General features: G+C 34.8%; 1 protein-coding gene across 1 annotated transcript in view; it reads right to left on the bottom strand.

Moving 5' to 3' along the window:
* PSPC1 (paraspeckle component 1) overlaps positions 1-18148 on the bottom strand; it is a 71529-nt gene that overhangs the window by 18325 nt on the left and 35056 nt on the right. The window contains exons 5-6 of the mRNA XM_008692106.2: positions 16204-16288; positions 5104-5209 (exon numbers count right to left, since the gene is read on the bottom strand). Coding sequence (XP_008690328.2) covers positions 5104-5209; positions 16204-16288 — 191 coding nt within the window. The remainder of the gene's footprint in view (positions 1-5103; positions 5210-16203; positions 16289-18148) is intronic.

Here is an 18148-nt window from a genome sequence, read left to right on the forward strand (position 1 = left end):
ATACTTAAAAAACAGAAAGTTAATGCATCATTTGAGACAATACGTCCTCCACATATAGGCTGAAAGCTTAACTAAAAGTTGTCACACCAAAATCCCACAGAGCACTATTCACATAGAATGTTGTGCTACTTCCATTGTTAAGTGTACGAATCCTATCCTCCATGTTGACGTACTCTGAGCCCTCCCTTCAAACTCCCAGGTTCCGTAAAAAATTTAACTACTACTAATCTTATTTCACTATTTCAACTATGTCTCATTTCAACATATGGCCAAGGTCTTCTATTTTAGCTAATGAAAGTAAACAGACTGAAGAGCTTCTTAAAATGCAGATCCCATGGCTCCAACTCAGACACACTGTATCAAAAATATTTGGTGAATTGAACTCAGACATTTTTCTTTTTTAAGTTACAAAGATGTGCTGCAAAGGCTGAAAACTACTAAATTTAGCCAAAAATGTGATTAATGGAGAATACATCAGATTCTACTGTAATCATGAAACAAATCAGTTTGTAGGTTGGAGACCTAAGGGAAAAACCTTACATTTTTAAAACTCTCCCTGAATGTTTATTATGCACTATTTGAAAAACACTACCGTGAAAGAGGCATTATACCCTTAGCCTCTGGCTACATCTCCTTAATACTCTTGGCCTCACTATATAATATACTGGGTAGCTACAATGGCCTACTCTGACAAAGAAACATAACTGAATCAAATTCTTGCCTTAGCATATAATACACATTTATTTCCAGGTTTATTATGCACATGTGTTTAAATATCCAGGGCTATTCCCACATACTCAAACAAAAATAAAAATTCTTCAGTATCAATTCATGTATATATTTTGAAACAGATCTGAAGGGCTATTCTTTTATTCACTAAAAACCAAACATTAATATTTACACCAAAAACAAACTTCTAAAAAAACAAACGAAACTCCTGAAGTTTTAAAACAAAATAGCATCCCATATAAACACTGCCCCAATTTACCTAAACAAAGTATTTTATAACTACTTGATACAACTACTAAAGCTTAATGACAATTAGGTGTTTTTATAATATTATCATTTTCCCAAGAAAGCAAAGTTTACTCGAAGAAAACTGAAGTAAAAAATACCCTAATTAAAATCTCCACTTTACTCCAACGCAAATTGAATCCACAGGTAAAGACTGGTATGCTGCAGTACTAAAATGTTTAAACTACTTAGTCGATAGTAAGTGGAGCAACCTAATATAAAAACAATCACAGGAAAATCATAAGAGACAATCTCATAAATTTTTTACACTAACATTATGTAACTTATTGTGATGTGTCCAAAAGCTATAAAATTATGGTAAATAAAAAATTTCAACCTAGTAAGTACTATCAAGAAAATGGTTCAATATTACACTCTACATTATGGTAAAGGTGAAGATAAACCTAAATGTATTTAAGACACAGCATTAAAATACATACATTGTTATGGTTGTCAAAAATACACTATGCTATAGGAGTGAAAATTAACATGTTTAATTTATAATTACCAGAGCTATTATCAAAGAGCCTGACTTCTTCTAAGAATAAGGTATGAAATAAAAATGACAACTTCTAGTTGAAGAAGTGCTGACATATCCTTGAAACTCTTAAAAATATATTCATGTCATAAAATTGTGATAAAGTTGAAGATTAACAAAGAAAAACATGACCAGACATGATGTGTTTTCCCTCATATTTTATTACATTTAAAAAAATTATTTTTCAAGACACAAAATATGGAAATCAGTTTTTATTTTATAGTTCAAAGTCCATACTATTATTTGTGTTGGAATATTTCTAATAGGAATATTAGAAAGAAATGAGAGGTGGCATCCTAAACCAAGTAAATCTGCTTTATACTAATTACTCTTACTACTTGGGCAAGCTGAACACTTACCATTTGATTCCTCCCTTTAAACTGAACAGTGAAAAAAAGAGAAAGCACATAAGAGGGCCTAATTTCAAAGCTTTTAAAAACAAAAACAAACATTAAATTTAACAATTTTTTCCAAAGACAGTTTTCAAAGTAAATGAAAAGTAACTGATACAACAATTACCTCAATGTTTCTTCTATTAACACAAAATATTCAAGACCTTTAGAGCTTTTGTTAATATTTCTTTAGTGCTTGATTAGCTTATATTAAGAAGCATTATGAAGCTAGGAACCAAATAAAACTGATACCAAAATGATGAAAAACTTTTGTCTATCCATAATTTCTAGTATCAAAAAATCTAAAAATCTGGCAAAAGCTGTATTTCCCCTAAATATTTAATTCCATTGTTACATACTACTTTAAATATGGTTCCTCTTCAGAAAATTAAGGTTATAATAACTTTGTGGCCAAACAAGAATATTAATTAAAAACAGAAAGAGAAACAAAAAACAAACAAAAAAACCCAGCACCAACTCTCCAGCCCAGCGTTCAGCAAACTTTTTCTGTACAGGGTCAAAAAGTAAGTATCTTAGGTTTTGTGAGGTATACATATTCTAGTATTCTTTTATTTTCCTTATCCATCAACTCTCTAAAATGTAAACACCACTCTTAGGTCTGTGGTAGAGTGGTATGAAACTCAGCACACTGGTCCCAGACAATAATTTGCTGACTTCTGCTCTAGACAAATTAATTTTATGATGCTTCAAGTATAAAACATATTTTAACTACTTGAAAACAAAGATATCTTAATATTAAAATATATCATCTACATTTTCTAAGAGTATAATCTGGTGAACCAATAAATGATCTATTTTTGAAGTACTTCAAAAAACCCACCATGAATATTTTAAATATGTAATTCATTTATTCTCAAAGTTCACTGGTAATTTATAAAATTTTACCTACCATAAAATTAATTTTAAACATACAAATGTTTTAAAATTAAAATAAGAATTTGCAGTGTTTCAATTTTAAATTGTAGCAACATTTCCAAATAATTTTTGAATAGAAAAGTAAAATTAAAATCTGTCCTTCATTAATTATACCTATATTAAATGCCACTGAACAAATATAAAAAAAACTGGTATGAGTTTAAGAAAATTATGAAATAATTCCAAAGACTAAAGAGTCTGTAAACAAATTTATGATATAGCCAACTTAAATGTAACAGCAGAATACATTTTACTTAATCATTTCCTTCTAGTCCCCTAAATGATTTATGTATATGACATTACAAATAGCTACAAATGTGCTCCACGAATGTGAAGTTTATGCCAAAAAAAAAATTAAGAAAGCTAATTCGACCAACTTTGACATAAGCAAGCACTTTAGGAAAAGAAATATTCAGGTACATAAAAGGACAAGGAATAACTTCCTAATCCTCAATGGAATGAAATAAAGTTTCCCTAGGAAATGTATCATATGTGGTTTACATCTTGATTATATTTGAAAATAAAAACTTAGTCACTAGTTTTCAAAATATGGGCCAAAAAAATTTTAATTCCACATTCTTTCATAACATCATAAAACATCCTCACATTGATAAATCCAACAGATTTATGTTTACATGTAACAACCAAAAGACCTAAGACCACTTTTAAAATAGGTCATAAGCAAACACTATGCATCCAAGAAGGAAAAAGAGAACTGCAAAAACGATGCTAGAAATTAGAAGAAAATTTGCAATGAAAACTCAACTATTTGGTGATGGAATTTAAAAATCAATTAAATTAAACCATTAGTATAACTTATAAATAATAAACTTCTCTAAATGAATTTAAATGCCACATAATTTTTAGTCAAAGAATATTTACTTGATGCAAGCTAAGATAAAAATTTCTTGTTATTATACAAGTTAGGATGTATTTTACCGTGTGTATTCTTTTTTAGAAACAAAGTTTAAAAATTTTTCTAGGGACAGAAGAATGGGGACAGAGAAGGTCAGCAAAAGAGTCACTGACGTGAATTACTACTTTTAGTCTCAGAAACTTATTAAAAGAATCATAACTTTTGAATAGCTAGGGAAAAAAACACTAGTAAGTATTTTTCAGAATAATGGCCGTTAAAATAGCATTCATCTAAGGTGAATAATAAGACTGTTCATTAGTTCACATTAAGAACTTGGGGATTTTAACATATTTGAAGTATCCTTGTTTGCCATACCATTTTGCCTGCCCAAAACAAAAACCTGATTCAGACCAAATCTTTAGAACTAACTCCAGTTTATAAGAAATTCAGAGATAGAGAAACTTGTTAAACATCACTACAAGGATAAGTTCAACAACAAGGGTCTGTTTCTTAAAGAATTAAGGAAAAAATTTAAAAGGTGAAGACAAAACCTAGAGACTAAAAACACTGGATTTATCAAGCCAATTTGAATCAACCATAAACAAAATAAAAACCTTTATAAACCTGGGCAAATGTGGGCTTTTACTAGTTAATATTAAAGAAGTGACAATTTTTAAGATATGACAAAGATATTTTTTAAAAAGAGTCCTTACCTTCTAGGGATACATACAGAAATACTTATTAATGAAATCATATAAAGTCAGGAATTTAATAAAAATAATTCAGGAAAGTAGGTATACCTAAAGGTGATAAGATGCAGCTGTGTGTTGGTAACTGTCATGGTTGGGTGATAAGCACATACTGGTCTACATTTGTATATATCTAAAATCTTCCAATATAAAGAATTTTTATTTCATTTTTTTTTAAGTTTATTTAAATCATCTCTACACTCAACATGGGGCTTGAACTCACGACCCCAAGATCAAGAGCTGCATGCTCCTCCGACTGAACCAGCCAGAGAATTTATTTTTCTTTCAGGTGAAGAATTTTTAGTATCAATAAGTGTTGAAAACCAACCAAGTAGAGATGATAGATTTATCAAGAGTTCTAATTTAGAACCATATATTAAAAAAAGATATAAATGGAGAAAAATTTAACATCCTTTTCATAAAACATTAATAGTATCTTCAGAAACTACCTTTATTACCTGTAAGAGGTTAAGAAAATCATTAGTTTAACATAAACAAACATGACAAATTCAGAAAGATTAAAAAATGTATTATATAAACCAATATCCAAAGAATTCTAAATATGCATTGTATACCCGACAATATAAAATAATTTTAGTTAACTAGTATTTTACTTACATTTTCCATATAGTTTGGCTTAAAGCCCTCCTGTTGTCGCCTCAGTTCCTCCTGTTCTCTGTGTCGGATCATTTCTTCCTCACGGCGGCGATGCTCTTCCTCATGTCTGAAGTTTTTTAAATAAAAATTTCAGCATGGTTGACATGTAAGCCATAATCAAGTATTTTATTTCAGGTAAAACAAAATCATTTACACGTTACTTTATACAAAATCTATAAATGATGACTGACTTACTAGATTTACTTTCCTTCTTCTAGTTTGCTCTAAGCCTTTAATAAATCAAATAACCCAAAGAAATAAAGTAACTAGGATAAATGAAAAAACAGAGTAATAATATGTAACTAAGATAGCTAATATGCTTATAGTCAAGCAATCAGGAGTCCAAAAGCTTAAACATGTACTCTATTGCTGTATAAAGAGAAAAGCCTGGGATCTATCGCTGGCATAACAGAGTTCTTAAAGGCACTCAGAACCAATCCTGAAATAAGCCACTATGAAGAATAACACTGCCTAGTCAAAAAAATCTATTGTGTGTCAAAGGAACTCTTAACAAACCCTCTCTCCCCCATTTTATCAACCCACTGAGGAAAACCTCTGAACAGGTGTCAGCCTACCATCTGTTTTTGTAAATTAAATTTTATAAGACAATCATTTACTCAAAGCAGTTCTAAGTAGTTGAGACAAAGACCATACAACCTGCAAAGCCTAAAATGTTTACTATTTAGCCCTCTCCCAGAAAAAGTATGCCAACCTCAGCCCTAGAGGTATGTGGGAGAAAAAAATATTGAACTATGTATGTGTGCAGAAATACAAATAAGTCAGTAATTACTTATAATTAAGAGAAAAAACCCACAAAATAATATTGAATAGACTCACATTATATTGGCACTTATGTCAATGCAAATTCAAGTATATATGCCCTCTACTCAAAAACAAAAAATAATTTCAGTCAGAAAAACTAAGAGGCAGCCCACGGAATGGGAGAATATATTTGCAAATGACACTACAGATAAAGGACTGGTATCCAAGATCTACAAAGAACTTCTCAAACTCAGTACACGAGAAACAAATAAACAAATCAAAAAATGGGCAGAAGATATGAACAGACACTTTTCCAATGAAGACATACAAATGGCTAACAGACACATGAAAAAATGTTCAAAATCATTAGCCATCAAGGAAATTCAAATCAAAACCACACTGAGATACCACCTTACGCCAGTTAGAATGGCAAAAATAGATAAGGCAAGAAACAACAATTGTTGGAGAGGATGTGGAGAAAGGGGATCCCTCCTACATTGTTGGTGGGAATGCAAGTTGGTACAGCCACTCTGGAAAACAGTGTGGAGGTCCCTTAAAAAGTTAAAAATTGAGCTACCCTATGATCCAGCCATTGCACTACTGGGTATTTACCCCAAAGATACAGACGTAGTGAAGAGAAGGGCCATATGCACCCCAATGTTCATAGCAGCAATGTCCACAATAGCTATATCGTGGAAGGAGCCGAGATGCCCTTCAACAGATGACTGGATTAAGAAGTTGTGGTCCATATATACAATGGAATATTACTCAGCTATCAGAAAGAACGAGTTCTCAACATTTGCTACAACATGGACAGCACTGGAGGAGATAATGCTAAGTGAAATAAGTCAAGCAGAGAAAGACAACTATCATATGATTTCTCTCATCTATGGAACATAAGAACTAGGATGATCGGTAGGGGAAGAAAGGGATAAAGAAAGGGGGGGTAATCAGAAGGGGGAATGAAACATGAGAGACTATGGACTATGAGAAACAAACTGAGGACTTCAGAGGGGAGGGGGGTGGGGGAATGGGATAGACCGGTGATGGGTAGTAAGGAGGGCACGTATTGCATGGTGCACTGGGTGTTATACACAACTAATGAATCATCGAGCCTTACATCGAAAACCGGGGATGTACTGTATGGTGACTAACATAATATAATAAAAAATCATTAAAAAAAATAATAATAATTTCAATAGTGAAGACTATGTAATACTGATGCCCTCTCATTAAGTCTCATTTTCTAGGTTGCTCTTACAAGTACTTTCCTGTACTAAGTGTAATACTCAAATTTCAAGATAGCCTGTATCCTGTATAATGCTTCCCCTAAACACAAGTCCATGAACTAAAAAAAATGGTGATATTTTCCACAGACAGCAGAAAACCCAGCTATTAGAGGAGTCTGGGTCAGACCACAAAGTAACAATGTTCCTAAGGGATTTTAAGCAAAATCTAGACTATTTTGAGACTTTTGTCTAAGTCCCCAATATACATTTCTATTCAGGTAAATTGAATATTCAAATAAAGTGGTTAATCCACTTCTTGGACATTAACACACTCATAAATTTTACGGTAAAGGAAGTATTTTCATATTCACACAGCTGAAAACGTACATAGGTACAGGTAAAAATCCCGTATTCAAAAACTACACTATTACTTGAAACTGATTTTTCCCGATTTCAAAAAAGGTCCATATACTAATATCACTAACAGGATCTGGGACAGGACCCAGTAATCAACCACACTCGTATTTCTGCAGGAAGATGAACATTCACTTCTGTGAAAATAGTAAAGATCTGACATGAACCCAACATAAATGCAGGTCAGGTTTTATCATCAAATAGTCTCACATCAGATCCTGCCACTAAATGATACATGAAAAAGCTTTTGGTTTTCCAAGTTTTTCTGGTCTTCAGAATTGCAACAAAGGCCTTGTTCAGGGATAACTTACAACATGTAATAGAATTTTAAATGGGCTAGTCCATTTCCAATAAACTAATAGAAATATACAAATGTGCAAGGATATATGTACACAGATATACACTGTGACATTAATTAAAGGCAAAAGGTTGAAGGCACAATCAATTATAAATGGGAAACAAGTATGGCTCATTGATGCCAAGGAACACAAAACTGTTACGAAGGCACATTTGCATTCACTGACACAAAAGAGTATCTAAAATACAGCTGTCAGTAAGAAAGCAAGTAAAAAACAGGATTCCTATTATTCATTTTAAAAATCATTTTTATGAGCACAGAGGGGTGGTAGAAAAAGTTTATGTCATACTGGGAATAATCTGGGAAACAGGACCATTAACTTTTTTGCTTTACATATATAATGTATCATTGAGTTTTGTTTTATATGTGTACTGCTATAACATTTCAAAATAAAAACCAAATAAAATATTTTAAACAAAATTTGTAAGGTACTCCCATTGTTAAAGCAACTTTTTTCTGATAAAATGTGAGAAAAGATTTACAAATCAGGAGTAAAAAGGTAAAATCACTTAAAACAGTTATTTTTTCCTTCCATTACTTTGTCTATAAATTCAAGTATTTCTACTTTGTTTTGAAATAAGTTGATACCACACTGACAATATACATTTCTATTCAATGACAATTCCATAATCTGAACTTATAGACAATATTCAGAAATATTCCCTATTATATATATGTACGCTTTTAATTTTTTCTATTTCACAAGATGCTTTAATGAGTATCTTTATATATATATTTAATGTCTCTTCAGGTAAAGGATAGGTAACTTCCTAGGTAACATTTACAAATGGAACTAAGAAAGTGTGACAAATTTTAACATCCTTCATGTTATAATTAATTGGAAACTGATAAAACCTCAATTTTACAACTTAATTTGAACCACTAATTATTGTCAGATCTCATATATTTTTGTAGGATTTTGAAAAATGAACAAGATCTAGAAACTAATCTATAATATAACTAATGGACAAAAATGTCCTGCTACTCTTTATTCCGTTAGCACTGTGCTCTCCACACCTATTGCTGGGCTCAGTACATAAGACCTTTATGTTTAATGACATAAAAAAGGGAAAGAATGGGTAGATGGATAGATGAGTAAGCAGAAGGGTGGTAAGAGAATGAAGAAATAAACGAACTACTAAGTGGCCAAGTCACAGCTTGAACCAGCTCATCATCCCTTGTCTTCCTTCTTCACTGCCATAGCCTCCGAAAAATTAAGTGACCCATGAGAAAAATAACTTACTTTTAGCACTGAAAGGAAACTGGAAACTTGTATACTACAAATAAATTATTTCCTCAAAATATACTTTCTAAAACCAGTTTTGTCAATCTTCTAAGGTGAAATGAAAAAGCAGAGTCCAAGCTATCTGGTTTGTTAACAATTAAAGCTGTCTTGTATGGTAGTAGACTCAATCAGCTGTATTTCTTCAGTTTAACTGCTGTAGTTTTATTTACAGGATATACCTGACAATTATTAGTGTAAGCTCCTAGACACATTCAGTCTTTCTTGGTCTTTCATGAAATTGACATTTTTTCTTTTCCAGTGGCAGACAGGTCTCACTAACCTGGCCCTGGGGCAGACTGGGATCCTCACCCACAGCAGGGGGTGGAAGTGAGGTTGAAAATAAAATCTCATTTGTGGTAGAATCACAGGTTTTGGATATGCTGAGAGCCAAGGGCCTAGTTAGTTGGTAGCTGCAAAGCCAGACCTTCTGTTGATTGTATCTGCAGGTGCAGCAGAAAAGGCAAAGCCTGACTTTCCTGCCAGCTGCATCTGCAGGAGGAAGCAGCGGGGAGGCAAGGAGTCCAGAAGTTGGATTCGTGGGACACAGGGAGGAAGTCCAGTCTGCTGGTTACCATGTTTCATCTGCTTTTGTAAGTACAAGGCACCATGAGGCTGGAGGACCTCTGTAGGGGTGGACTACAAGTGGCCAGGCACAACCTCATGCAAAATTTTTCTTGAGCTTCAAGAAAAGCTAGTGGCTTCTCTTCCTGTAGGGCAGAAAGTTTCTCCTGCAACTTCAGGATGTGTTCCTTGGTCTCCTCTAGTGACTCTCTCTCCCAACTCCTTTTTCTTCCTTCTCTCCGGCTCTTCCTTCATCTTCTGTTCCATCATCTTGTACACCTCTCCTTCCTCCTGCAGATCATATTCCTAGCTCCATCATGATATGCCAGTGCAATACCCAGGCCATGGCACTGGAAAGCTTGGGGCATTCCGGGAATGCAGGCCTGGTGCTACTGGGGGTACCCAGGCCATTGGAGCCCTGCTCTGTCACTGATTGCCAGAACCTGGACTGGACCTGTAGGACAGCAGGTTCTCAGGGGGTACCATGCCCAGCCGAGGCAGAAGCCTGTCCACCTGCTGCCATAGTCAAGTGTCTAGCACTTGCCACCCTGACCTGCCAGCCTGGCAGGAGAGGTCTACTATGTGCACAGAGCCAGGCCACGGTCTCCAGCCTAGGCGCTCAGCACACCTTCCTCCCCACTAGCTTCAGAATGAACTTGACACTCTTTTAAAGAGAACGGATTATTTTGTACAATGTCTTTCAATCTGGGTTCACGTTGTGGTTCCTCATGGACTAGCCTGAGGTTATAATTTTTGGCCAAAAAGTCCACAGAAATGACAATGTATCCCTCTGTCTGGATCATATCAAGCAGTTCCTGATATCAATGTCTTATTACAGGTGATATGCACCTTAATACTTGGTAATGGTGGTGTCTGTCGCTTCTCCACTAAATTTACTATTTTTCCATTTGTACCTAATACAAATAAGTATGCAAATTGTGTTTCTCAAGTTTTGGCAAAACCTTGTACACCCATCAGTAAATCTTGTCTGTAACAATTATTACCACAGTGTTTGTCCCACTGGTGATTTTCTCTCATTCCTTCCATACTGATGAACTGGAATTCTACTATAAGGAACAGTTGTCCATTCACTTTCATTTATTTATTCAATAATTTTACTTCTATCAGTATGGACTCATGGATATGTACACTTTATTCTACAGTTTAAAATGTAATACTATAAACTGTTCCAACATTGGCCATTCAGGAGCACCTTCAGTTTGCCTCCTGTGTACTTTCAATATGCCCCATCTTTTTTTAGTACAGGCTACTTAATTTTATTCAGCTTTACTATACTGTGCACTTCAGATACAGTGGGCTTTTCTGTTTTTTTTTTTTTACAAATTGAAGATTTGGGGCAACTCTTCATCAAGCAGGTCTACTGGCCCCATTTTTTCCAAAAGCGTTAGCTCACTTTGTGTGTCTGTGTCACATTTTGGTAGGTAATTATCACAATATTTTATTATTATTACATTTACAAATGTAAATGGTGATGTGTGATCTTTGATGTTGCTTGCTACTGTAATTGTTTTGAGACATCACAAACCACACTCATATAAGACCAAACATTATCAATTAATACTATGTGTGTTCTAACTGCTCCATTAACAAGCCATTCCCCCCATCTTTCTCTTTTCATCTGTCTCCTTCTCCTTGGGCCTCCCTACTCCCTGAGACAGAACAATACTGAAATTAGGCCAATGCGTAGTCCTAGAATGGTCTCTGAAGTGTTCAAGTGAAGAGTTGCATGCCTCTCACTTTAAATCAAAAGCTAGAAATGATTAAGCTTAGTGAGGAAGTCACACCAAAAGCCGAAAAAGGCCAAAAGCTAGGCCTCTTGCACCAAGCAGTTAGCCAAGTTGTGAATGCAAAGGAAAAGTTCTTCAAGGAAACTGAAAGTGCCACTCCAGTGAACATACAAATGGTAAGAAATAACAAAGCAGCCTTGTTGCTGAAATGGAGGACTTTTAAGTAGTCTGCATAGAAGATCAAACCATCCACAACAGTCCCTTAAACCAAAACCTAATCTAGAGCAAGGCCTTAACTCTCTTCGATTCTATAAAGGCTGAGAGAGGTGAGGAAGCTGCAGGAAAAAAGTCTGAACTAGCCAAGGCTGGGTCATCAGGTTTAAGGAAAGAAGCCATCTCTATAACATAAAAATACAAGGTGCAACAGCAAGTGCTGATGCAGAAGCTTAAGTCACCCAAAAGATCTAGCTCAGATGATTAATGAAGGTGGGTACACTAAACAACAGATTTTCAATGTAGATTAAATAACCTTACTGGAAGAAGACGCCATCGAGGACATTCATAGCCATAGAGGAGAAGTCAATACCTGGATTCAAAGGACAGGCTGACTGTCTTGTTAGGGGCTAACGCAGCCTTGGTGACCTGAAGATGAAGCCAATGCTCACCGACCATTCTAAAAATCCCAGGGCCCTTAAGAATTGTGCTCAATCCACTCTGCCTGTGCTCTACGCATAGAACAAAGAAGCCTGGATGATAGCACATCTAATTACAACGTGGTTTACTGAATATTTTAAGCCCACTGCTGAGATCTACTGATCAGAAAGAAAAAAAAGATTGCTTTCAAAATACTGCTCCTCATTGACAATGCACCTGGTCACCCAAGAGGTCTGATGGCGATATAAAACAAGATTAATGTTGTTTTCATGCCTGCTGACACAACATCCATTCTGCAGCCCACACGTCAAGGAGCAATTTCAACTTTCAAGTCTTATTATTTAATAAATACATTTCATAAGGTTATAGCTGCCTTAGATAGTGATTCCTCTGATGGATCTGGGCTAAGTAAAATGAGAAATTTCTAGAAAGGATTCACCATTCTAGATGCCATTAAGAACATTTGTGCTTCATGGGAAGAGGTCTAACTATCAACATTAACAGGAGCTTGGATGAAGCTGATTCCAATCTAACCCTCATGGATGCCTTTCAGCTGAGGGGTTCGAGACATCAGTGGAGGAAGTAACTGCAGATGTGGTGGAAACAGCAAGCAAACTAGAAGTGGGGCCTGAAGATGGGACCACACTGCTGCAATCCTATGATAAAACTTTAACAGATGAGGAGCTGCTTCTATGCATGTGCAAAGAAAGTGGTTTCTTGAGATGGAATCTACTCCTGGTGAAGATGCTGTGAAGATTGTTGAAATGACAACAAACAACTTAGCGTTATTACATAAACGTAGTTGATAACACATCAGCAGGGTTTGAGAGGACTGATCTTCCACCAATTTTGAAAGAAGTTCTACTGTGTGTAAAATGGTATCAAACAGCACCACATGCTAAAGAAAAATCCTTCCTGCAAGGAAGACTGTTCATGCAGCAAATTTCAGTATCATCTTATTTTAAGAAACTGCCACAACCACCCCAACCTTCAGCAACCACCAACCTGATCAGTAAAGTTTTTTTTTTTTAATTAAGGCATGCACGTTTTTAAAAACATAATGCTTATTTCACACTTAATATAGTGTATAGGTGTAAATATAACTTATATGTACTGGGAAACCAAAGAATTCATTTGACACACTTTATTGTGATATTCACTTTACAGCACTGGTCTAGATCTGAATCTGCAGTTATCTCCAAGATAATGTCTATATGAGAGGGTTCGAGAGGATTCCTATTCTGAAAGTTCTGTGGGTAAAATGCTATCAAACAGCATCGTACGCTACAGAGAAATTGTTTGTGAAAGAGAGTCGAAAACTGCCACAGCCTTTCCAACTTCAGCAACCACCACCCTGATCAGTCAGCAGCCATCAACATCAAGGGAAGACCATCCACCAACAAAAAGATTACAACTCACTGGAAGCTCAGATGATGGCTAGCACTTTTTATCAATAAGTATTTTTTTCATTAACGTCTGTACATTTTTTTTAGACATAATGCTCTTGCACACTTGTTACACTATAATATAGTGTAAACATAACTTTTATATGCACTGGGAAGCCAAAAAATTCATTTGATACACCTTACTGCGATATTTGCTTTACTCCAGTGGTCTGGTACCGAACCTACAGGGTATCAGAGGTACAACACCTGTACTTTCTTATTTCTTGGCACAACATTCCAGGCTCATCCTGGACTTTTTAGTCCAGGAATCAACCACGTCTCCACAAAGCCCTGGTTCCTTTTATTAGAGAATGGTGTTTGAAACAAGAATTGGGGCCCTATATATGAGGTCATGGTTACTGAGATATCTCATCACTGCTTCTAGGTAGACAGGAGTTATGAAATTATCTATGTATGTGAACCCACATATATACACACATCTATACTTCTCTAACTTAAATACCACTGAGTTCTACTGATACCCCTAATTCCAATTCAACACCACAGGATTCATTTTAGTTTTAGCCTTTTTTTTCTTTCTCCAACAAGAAACCTGCGTTTCATTATGTATATTTACTAACTTGTTCACTCAAAAAAGTATATACATTCTTTTCATTGAAGACCTGATCAAAGTGGGGAAGAAGTACATACAAAAAGTAGTTTCAGAACTAACCCATATCCCTGTGAGAAACACATTAACTAGATTACAAAATATCTTGCTTTTCTTGTAATTGGCCTATAGTGTCAAGATAGTGTTTTCCAGTTATTTAGGTTCCTTACTTTCTTCCCCATCCCCTTTCAGAGTGTTAATGTTATTCACTTGCAACGCAATTATGTTCATTTGTTTGTTTTTTAAGGACTTTATTTTTAAGTAATCTCTACACTCAATGTGGGGCTCGAACTGACAACCCCAAGATCTAGTTGCATGCTCTACTGACTGAGCTAGCCATTTATTTATATGGGTTTTTTAATGCCATCTTAGGGGTTCTCCCACATTGTTTGCTTAAATTATTTACTTTCGGCAAGTAAAGAGCAGAGTACTAATTCTAAAAGCCTAGCTGTCAAGTATAAATACAAAGGAAATATGAAGTCAGTTTTATATTTGGGAGAGAAGGTTTCCTTTTCTTTGTACAAGTAAAACAGACTTTAACATACTTACATAAAAAGGAAAGAAACAATGACAAAGAAATTGGGAAAAGGTCCCTTGTGTAAGGAGATCATATAGGGAATTTTATGTAATAGTGGTTCTCAAACTTTATGATGCATACCAATCACCTGGAAGATTAAGCTCAGGTGCTGGGCTCCACCCTTACAGTTTGGTTTTTTTTTTAAAGATTTTATTTATTTATTCGACAGAGAGAGACAGCCAGCGAGAGAGGGAACACAAGCAGGGGGAGTGGGAGAGGAAGAAGCAGGCTCACAGCGGAGGAGCCTGATGTGGGGCTCGATCCCAGAACGCCGGGATCACGCCCTGAGCGGGGATCACGCCCTGAGCGGAAGGCAGACGCTTAACGACTGCGCCCCCCAGGCGCCCCTACTTTTATAACACTTTAAAAAACAAAACTCTGAGGAACGCCTGGGTGGCTCAGATGGTTAAGCAGGGCCCCTGGCTCAGCGGGTGTCTGCTTCTCCCTCTCCCTCTCTCCCTGCTCATGCTCTCTCTGTCTCAAATGAATAAATAAAATCTTAAAAAAATTAAAAACAAAACTTTGGGGCACCTGGGTGGAGCAGTTAGTTAAGCATCCAACTCTTGGTTTTAGCTCAGGTCATGACCTCAAGGTCCTGAGATTCAGCCCCATGGCACACTCCACACTCAGCGGGGAGCCTGAGATTCCTTCTCTCCCTATGACCCTCCACCGCACACTTGCTCTTTTTCTCTCTCTAAAATTAATTTTAAGAACTTTAAGTAAAAAAATTTGTTTGCTTTAATCTACCATAGCTTTGTTCATAACATTTCCTAATTATTATGATTTTTAACAACTTGTAACATTTATCTCATTAGATTTCACAATTAAATATTGTTAGTTCAAGAAAAGCCGTTAATTTTTATTTATGTACCTTGAATCAATTACTCCCCAAAGTCCTTATTTAACCTAGAAGATTTTAAGTTGACCATCACAGTTGTCTATTTTATACTGAGATTTTAAATACCTATACCCCCCCCTTTATCATGTATTCCACTTCCACAAATCTTTTTTAAGAGAATTATCAGAAGCACAAAAATGTATAAAAGCATTCACAGTAATGTTACACACATGGGAAAATTAAAACTAATAACAGTTCAAATATGTCCATCTCTAGAAAAATGATCCAGTAAATCACAGTGCATTCTTACAAGTTACATGTAATACCTAAGAACCTTATGTAAGTTCTGTGAATGCAAAGTGTCCATAATCAGCTTTAAAAAAAATCATAATACCAAAGAATTATGCTAATCTGTAGAGTAATTCCCAAAGTACAGAAAAAAAAAAAAAGACAATTTTGTTATTTTCTCCTGTATTTTCCAACTTGTACAACCTGTTTATAATAGGCAGTAGGGAATTTTATTAAAAACACAATGAAAACTATATATATTCACATATATATTACAATGATGTTCTTTTACCTCAGTTGTATTTGCTTCCGTTTTTGTAACTCTTGGTTTCTGAGTTCTTCCAAGCGTCTGAGTTCTTCTTGACGCCTCATGAGATCTATAAAATAGTGATTGCACATTAATATTTTTACCTTCCCTTTCTGTATTTTTTAAATCTATAATCATATAGATTCTCTACTGCTGGCAATATATTTAGTAACTTATTCATACTCGTGCACCTAGCCTCTTTGTCTATTATATCATTTTATAATGAAAGATTATAAGCTGTGTAATTAATCAAATTAGTATCTTTTCTGGACCCGTTTCTTTGTATGTATGAAAAGAATAATAAAATTTATCCTCATGTTAAGAAATTTAAACGGGTAGCAATTGTTTTAATGTAAGGCCTGGAACATATTAAAAACAAAATAAATGATAGCTATATTTTCATATACATTCTTTCAAATTTGAAATTTTTTCAGCCACAAATGTAAAGTCCAAAAATATGCCTTGGGAGACATGAGCAGAGGGCACATAAGAACCAGAACAAACATTAAGAATAATAGGATACTGTTTAACTTCCAAACAATATTCCTCCCAGTACAATTAGCTTAAGATTCCTCCCACACAAAGTCAACTTCTTACAAAAAGGCAAAGAGAGAATTCTTGTAGGGGGGGAAAGGGGTGAATTCTGATACTAACAAGATTATTTTAAACAAGATGAGCATTCCCACAGTCACCAATCCTTGCCCCATCATCAAGAACAGGGGGGTTCCAGAGTAGTATAAGATTAGAAAAAGTAAATTTGTTTTGCCCATGTACTAAAAATCTTTTTAATATCCTACCAAATTATATGTGCATATAAGCATGGATTAAAAAATACTAAAATACTCTGGATGGCACAATTATTGGTTCTTCTACTTCCCCCTTCTCTCATCACTTTATCTGAAATTTCTAATGTGAATATAAATCACCTCAACTGAATATTTCTTAATAAATCACTATATCAAGAACTTATTAACAAAATACTAACAGTTACAGTTATTCTATGTGCCAATAACCCTAATAATATAACCATAACAAAGCAGGCATCATAACCCTAACAAGGTAAATATTATCTTCCCCATTTTAGTGACTGAAAACAGACTGAATTATGTATTACTTATGTCAAAGAAAAAGATTCAGACAGATAATAAACGTATTATAACCATCCGGCTAGGGTAAGGTAGTGACCAGGGAATTCCAACAAAATGCCTAAAACCACTCAGCTACCTTAAAAACCATCAAAAATTACTACAATGATTTCAAACATGGAGACCATTAGCTGTCAACCTTAACTGCTCATTAGAACACCTAAGTACCTTTTAACCAGATCAATTAAATCAAAATCTCTTGGGATGTAGACATCAGTATTTTTTTTGAAGCACCCTAGTTTACTCCACTATACAAAAATTGAGAACCATAAAACAATCAGATAATTGCTTTAGCTGGAGAAACCTAGTAGACACTAAAAATATACAATCTACTTATATTCCTAAGGGGAAATGCTTCCATAAGCCAAAATGTGGAAAGTGTACTACAATCATTAATTCCCCAAGAAAGTCTATCCAGTATATCCTGTAAAAATTTTGTCATGGTTTTACAGATCAGCTGCTCTTAAATCAGGGACAAATTATCATACATAATAATGTAAAAATATGCATTACATTTTCTTCCACAAAAAAGAAGAAAAAAACACATTTATTTTCTGACAACTAGATTTTCTCCCTTTAAGCTGTGCCAGTTGAGAAAACTCCTTTAACCTCTCAGATAGTACTTCCTTATCTATTAACACTGGCATAATAATTAGCTCAAAGAATCCAACAATAAAGTTATCAGATAAATACATAATCCAATTTAAGTAAGAGCACCATCAACTTAAAGCAAAACTACCATTTTACATTTACTAAATTATTTAAGTTGCTAATATCTGAAGTTC

The sequence above is a fragment of the Ursus maritimus genome, unplaced genomic scaffold, assembly GCF_017311325.1.
Source record: "Ursus maritimus isolate PB19 unplaced genomic scaffold, ASM1731132v1 scaffold_10, whole genome shotgun sequence".
In the NCBI taxonomy this organism is placed as follows: Eukaryota; Metazoa; Chordata; class Mammalia; order Carnivora; family Ursidae; genus Ursus; species Ursus maritimus.